Below are 6,786 nucleotides of genomic sequence, written 5' to 3' on the forward strand. Positions count from 1 at the left end.
TTGCCCTCATCCCCTCGAGTCTCGTTTACCTGTGGGCGACGTCGGCCGCCGCGGGGCTCACTAACCACAGGCCTCCCTGGTCAGGAGTGGGTGCGGCCGCGGTGAGCATTGGGGATGGCGGCTCTGGGCTCAAAGACGACAAGGCCACCGCACTCATGGTGACAAAGAGGACGATGTGACTGACGGTGGCAAGGACGGATGGTGATCATGGGCGGGGCCTGCAGCGACACAAACTGCCGAGAGTGAGCGGGCACGGCGAGATGGGCCGACACACCTCGTCACAGATAAATGACGTGCTACTGTGTCGCTTCAGTCCAATCCTTTCAAGGGAGAATTTGGAATGAGAGTATTTATCAGGGTGGGGCGTCGCCAAGTGGTCTCAGGTGACATCGCTGTCATCTCAAAAACAGCCACACACACGCGTGTGAGGTCTCGCAAAAAGACAGCAGCAGGAAAATGATGACGTTTCACAGTCAAGTGAATTTCGGCCCTGACCTTGCGACTCGCCAAACGCGTCTCGGCGTGACATCACACAAGCATGGCGACGCCCACAACAGAGACCAGCTCCACAAAAGTGGTCCGTGAGCTCAGCCACAATCGTGACCACTGATGCTTCAACGGCATCTTTTTGCTGGACGTCGTATGATGTCAACCCCTCAAGCCACGCCCTGACGCTCGGCTGCGGCAAGTAAACAAAGCACAAGCAGCCATTTTGCCATCTTGACCTCGGCTGAACTGAACTTCCCGCTCGGCTTCCGTTGCCTCTTATTTCTGACACCCCTGAGGTGGTCTAGGCTAGGCTAGGCTAGGCTAGGCTAGGCTAGGCTAGGCTAGGCTAGGCTAGGCTTGGCTAGACTAAGCTATTCTCTATGAGAGAATGACATGACCCAATTGTCTCCAATTGATGACATTCTTGGACCTACTCGTGACTTCATCTGGGATGTTCAGATTTTGTGTCGTTGATTCTGTTCATGACAGCATGTTTGAAAGCAACTTAAATCAAAACAGACAATTTCCGTTTCCGTCTACGCACGTCATCCGCGTGACCAGCGACAAGTCCGCGCTCCACCCCGTTTCACTGTCACGCCCCTCCCCTCAAGGTCCCTCTCACTCCCCGCCAACCGGTCCCAGGGGAATCCCAAACTCTCCGCAACCGACACCTTCTTACGACGCCTGAAAATCTCGCCTTGCTTTCTTTTTTTTCTCATCAAGTAACATTAATACACGGTCCCTCAATCTTAAATAGTTTTTTGTGCAAAGGTTTATTTGTTTTCCTTTTATTAAAGCTTTTTTTGTTGTCAAATTTTCTTGAGAAAAGTTTCTTCGATTTTAGTTTGAGTTCTGATCTGCACTACGATAACCACAGTCCGGCGCCCTGACCCCGCCCCAGTGGGCCTAACGTGACCCCGATGCAGTCGGAAGGATTGACGTGCTGCTAGAAGCGACAAACGGCATGCGATGTCAAGATACGAGCCGACGCGTGTGGGAAAAACCTTTGCTCCGCATAGAGAGCACTAGGCCACAATCATAAGGTGTCGGCCCGTACGGCCGTGGTCAGCGTGGCGCTGGAACAATGCTGGCTGAGGAAAAAGGTAGGGCGTCACCTAACCCTCGGCCCGGCACCGGCCTTCATGACCTTTCCCTGCACCTGTTCCGCCAGCTCCCCAAGGCACCGTCGTGCCTAGGCCAATATGCCAGACAAGGAATACGTACCACATGTGCTGCTGGCTCCTCTCACCCTAAGCGAGAAGACGAGTAATGCTCGTCTGCGGTTAGACAGATGAGAAGGATGGAGGACGATCGAAAAAAGGACGAACAAACGGATGGAGGCGCCTCCCTCAGTGGTCAGGTCGGTCCCACTGCGGCGCTAGCAGCCATGATGCTAATGCTAAATCCAAGCTCAGCGATGATGCAGCAGCTTCAGGACGGGAAACACCAGCAGAGAGAAGGAAAGAGAGAGAGAGAGACAGAGAGCTACAGAGAGCCAGAGAGCCACAGAGAGAGAGCCAGAGAGCCACAGAGAGAGAGAGAGAGCCAGAGAGAGACAGAGAGAGAGTGTGTGAGCCGGAGGGAGACGATACCTCCTGTTGTCTTGGTAACTGAAGAGGATGGGATGGGGAGGGTGGTAGTACCTTCTGATTGGTTGATAGGCTGCGGCACTCCACTCTGTGAGGAGTGTGTGTGTGTGTGAGGGGGGACGAAAGCCCCCCTCACACACGCGCACACACGCACGGCTGCGCACACACGCGCACGCACACACACACACACACACACACACACACACACACACACACACACCTCTCTATCCTCCTTCATTCTAGGCAAAGCAGCGCTCCCTGCTGCTGTTTCTGCACATGACAACTACGACACCACGCCAGGAAACGATGAGAAACGATTTTTTTTTTTTTTTTCAAGACAAAATGTGGCAGGCATTACTACTCGTTCTCCTGTGTGGCGTGACTTGGCAGCTTTTTCCTCTTTTGCACTCTTGGACACTTTTGGTGTCTCCATTCTTTTAAAGCTGTGGCCTATTTGCAAGATATCCAACGCCATCCATCCATCCATTTTCTGAACCGCTTAGTCCCCACGGGGGTCGCGGGCGTGCTGGAGCCTATCCCAGCCGTCATCGGGCAGTAGGCGGGGGACACCCTGAACCGGTTGCCAGCCAATCGCAGGGCACACAGAGACAAACAACCATTCGCACTCGCACTCACACCTAGGGACAATTTGGAGTGATCAATCGGCCTACCAAGCATGTTTTTGGGATGTGGGAGGAAACCGGAGTGCCCGGAGAAAACCCACGCGGGAACAGGGAGAACATGCAAACTCCGCACAGGGAGGGCCGGAGGTGGAATCGAACCCGCACTCTCCTAACTGTGAGGCGGACGTGTTACCCAGTGCGTCACCGAGCCGCCTATCCAACGCCATATGAGTTTAAAAAAAAAAGCCCAAATAGCATCTGGCATAGTCACTTTTGTCGGCTTGGTGACACTTCTCACTGATGATGTGATGGCGACAGAGCAGAACGCACGGGGTCTCTCAAGTGGGTCCCCCAAGTGGGTCCTGGAGGGCCCGCCTGTTTTCACTGCTGGTTGCCGATGAGCACTGATCATTTGAATCAGGTGTGGCCAATATTGATTTAGTTCCCACATTAGAGTCACGCTACATTGGAAAACGATACTCAACTCGGCCAAGTAAAAACAAGAGGGAAGAGGGGCGTGGAAAAATGACGGAGTAGTCAACGCGTTTTTGACAAGCTCTCTAGAAAACTGCAAATTTTTATTGTTCGACCTTACTTTATTTCACCCAAAGTAAAACGATGGACGCGCAGAAGTTGCTCAAACCGGCGACATTAAAACATTTCAAGTCAAGTCAAGTTTATTTGTATAGGCCTAAATCACAAGCAGTCTCAAAGGGCTTCACATAGACAAACAATTGACAATTATTCTCAAAGCATCCCCTGATCTTAAGCTCCCAAAAGGGCAAGGAAAAACAAAAACAAAAAACAACCAGGGTAAAAATGAGAAACCTTGAGAAGGGACCACAGATGGAAGGATCCCACTTTCAGGATCACCAGGCTGCAATGGATGCAGAGAGGGCACATAAAATACGTAATATGAAAATCTGTCACGTCTCGTCCCCAACTGCTCCACTATGTGTCTGTTGTCTTGGCTTCTGTCTGTGTGCTCGCCCCTCCCCTCCTGTGTGCCCATGATCAGTGTGATTGTTCCCACCTGCCTCTCGTTACCTGTCGTGTATAAAAGTCCTGTCTGCCCCTCACTCCCTGTCTGATCATTGGTTGCTGTCGTTCGGGGTTGTCGTACTGTCTTGATGCCGTCATGTCCTGCTATCTTCTTGTTTCACGTCCCGGTCAGTCAAGTTATTGTTTGTTAAGTCATGTCAGTTTGCCTTTTGAGTTGCTTCAATAAACCCTGGTCCAAGCTGCACTTGGTCGTCCTGCTCCATGCTCCACCCGACCGTGACAGAATGATCCGACCTCACAACGACCAGCGCTTGGACCCCCCTCCACCACCAGCTTCCACTGCGACGCCCGGTCCACGTCTGAGCAGGTTCCATCGCCGTGGGCTCCACAGCTGCCGTCGAACTTGCTCTCGCGACTCCGAACCCGCGGCCGCCATCGGACTCTGGTGCCGCGACGCCGGACCCACGGCCGCCGTTGGAGTGCCTCCCGGCGTCATCAGACTCACGGCCGCCATCGGGCTCCACCCCAGCGTCGCAGGACCCGTGAACGTCAGCAGACATCCAAGCCAGCTGCGTCGGACCCGCGATCGTCCCTGGCTCCGCTCCCACTGCTGTGGCGCGTGGTGGCTCATGCTGCTGCCACAGCTCCGCCTTCCGATTGACGCTGATCGCGATCTGGACTTTTAAATGCCGCCGATTGCGGCGCTGACTTTCGTATGCCGCTGATTGCGGTTCTGTTTCCCCGAGTCGCCGCAGAGTGCGGTTGCGTTTCCCCGAGTTTCCGTGGAGTGCGGTTCTGTCCCCCAAGTCGCCGCCCGAGTGCGGTTCTGTCCCCCAAGTCGCCGCCCGAGTGCGGTTCTGTCGCCCAAGTCGCCGCCCGAGTGCGGTTCTGTCCCCCAAGTCGCCGCCGGAGTGCGGTTCTGTCTCCCAAGTCGCCGCCCGAGTGCAGTTCTGTCCCCCAAGTCGCCGCCCGAGTGCGGTTCTGTCCCCGAAGTCGCCGCCCGAGTGCGGTTCTGTCCCCGAAGTCGCCGCCCGAGTGCGGTTCTGTCCCCCAAGTCGCCGCCCGAGTGCGGTTCTGTCCCCCAAGTCGCCGCCCGAGTGCGGGTCGGTTCCCCAAGTCGCCGCCCGAGTGCGGTGCGGTTCTGTTCCCCAAGTCGCCGCCCGAGTGCGGGTTGGTTCCCCTAGTTTTTTTTTGGGACGTCGGGAGCCGTCCCTTGTGGGGGGGGGGGGGGTTCTGTCACGTCTCGTCCCCATCTGCTCCACTATGTGTCTGTTGTCTTGGCTTCTGTCTGTGTGCTCGCCCCTCCCCTCCTGTGTGCCCATGATCAGTGTGATTGTTCCCACCTGCCTCTCGTTACCTGTCGTGTATAAAAGTCCTGTCTGCCCCTCACTCCCTGTCGGATCATTGGTTGCTGTCGTTCGGGGTTGTCGTACTGTCTTGATGCCGTCATGTCCTGCTATCTTCTTGTTTCACGTCCCGGTCAGTCAAGTTATTTGTTAAGTCATGTCAGTTTGCCTTTTGAGTTGCTTCAATAAACCCTGGTCCAAGCTGCACTTGGTCGTCCTGCTCCATGCTCCACCCGACCGTGACAAAATCAATAAAAAAGTGGATGTCCAAGTCAAAGCGAAGAGCTACCGGATGTGCCCTCGATTGTCCTGGCAGTGTCTTCGAGGAGGGTAATCCGCTGCAGTTCCCTCATCCTGAATTGGTCCACTAGAATCCAGATAGCCGCTGTCAGCTTGGGTGTCACCTAACCACCTCCCCAGCCGGGGAGGGGTGGTGGGAGGGAGGGGGTGGGGAGAGGGAGCAAAAACAATCTCCAACCGAATCGGCCACTACAGCTTAATTAAAGGCCATGTGTCACGGTCGGGTGGAGCATGGAGCAGGACGACCAAGTGCAGCTTGGACCAGGGTTTATTGGCGGAACTCAAAATACAGACTCGTAAACTGACATGACTTAACAAAACAAAATGACTTCCCAACCAAAACATACTTGAAACCGACAGGAACCAAAAGGACATGAAGACGACACGACAGCAACCAACACGACAGCAACCAAGACAGACACATAGTGGAGCAGTTGGGGACGAGACGTGACACCATGTCATAGAAATGTGTCTTAAATGTTTATACTGAGGTAGCAGTTCTAATATTCATTGGTAGGGCATTCCAAAGCTCTGGGGCCCGAATAGAAAATGCTCTATACCCTGCAGACATTTTCTTGGCCCTCGGTGTCACTAAAAGACTACTGTTTTGCGAACGGAGGTTACGAGACGGAACATAAGGAACAACTAGGTCGACGAGATATGAAGGCGCTAAGCCATGCAATGATTTATAGGTTAATAGAAGAACCTTGAAGTCACATCTTAAATAGACCGGGAGCCAATGTAAGTTGGCTAATATTGGGGTAGTGTGATCAAATTTTCTTTACCGTGAGAGCAGCCTTGCAGCAGCATTTTGTACTAACTCTAGACTGTTGATGCTGGATTTAGGAAGACCAGAGAATAATGCGTTACAGTAGTCCAGGCGCGACGTGATAAACGCATGTATAATAGTTTCCGCATCACCGGTCGAGAGGATCGGAGGAATCTTAGCAATATTACGAAGGTGAAAAAAACGCAATTCTGGTTATATTCTTAATGTGCTTTTGAAAGGAGAGCGTTTGGTCAAATATTACCCAGAGATTAGTTACAGTATCGCTCTGAGTGATAGTACTGTTATCTATAGTTATAGTGGTTTCCTTAAATAAGTGTTGATAACGAGCTGGACCAATTATCAACATTTCAGTCTTATCTGAGGTAAGACGAAGGAAGTTGAGAGACATCCATTGCTTGATCTCCGTAAGGCACGCCTCAAGATTACAACAGATCCGCGGATCTGTCGTCGATAACGGCATATATAATTGGGTGTCATCCGCGTAACATTGAAAACTAATATTATATTTACGTATTATGTCCCCAAGCGGGATCATAAACTTATTAAATAGAATTGGTCCGAGTACCGATCCCTGTGGGACACCACACTTAATATTATAGAGCTCAGAGGACGTTTTGCCATGGACCACTCGGTGCGTCCTGTCTGAT

At 52.7% G+C, this 6,786-nt stretch overlaps 1 protein-coding gene across 3 annotated transcripts in view; it reads right to left on the minus strand.

Annotated features, from left to right (window-relative positions):
• The window catches only part of akap6 (A kinase (PRKA) anchor protein 6), a 34,649-nt gene extending 32,608 nt beyond the window's left edge, over positions 1 to 2,041 (minus strand). Inside the window, exons 1-2 of one of the 3 annotated variants that reach the window (XM_049740147.2) lie at positions 1,714 to 2,041; positions 30 to 218 (exon numbers count right to left, since the gene is read on the minus strand). In XM_049740147.2, coding sequence (XP_049596104.1) covers positions 30 to 157 — 128 coding nt within the window. In that variant the 5' untranslated portion in view covers positions 158 to 218; positions 1,714 to 2,041. The other 2 variants (XM_049740149.2, XM_049740148.2) reach the window with 2 other exon arrangements.
• Between the last annotated feature and the right edge of the window lie 4,745 nt (positions 2,042 to 6,786).

Source organism: Syngnathus scovelli, chromosome 14, assembly GCF_024217435.2.
Source record: "Syngnathus scovelli strain Florida chromosome 14, RoL_Ssco_1.2, whole genome shotgun sequence".
NCBI lineage: Eukaryota > Metazoa > Chordata > Actinopteri > Syngnathiformes > Syngnathidae > Syngnathus > Syngnathus scovelli.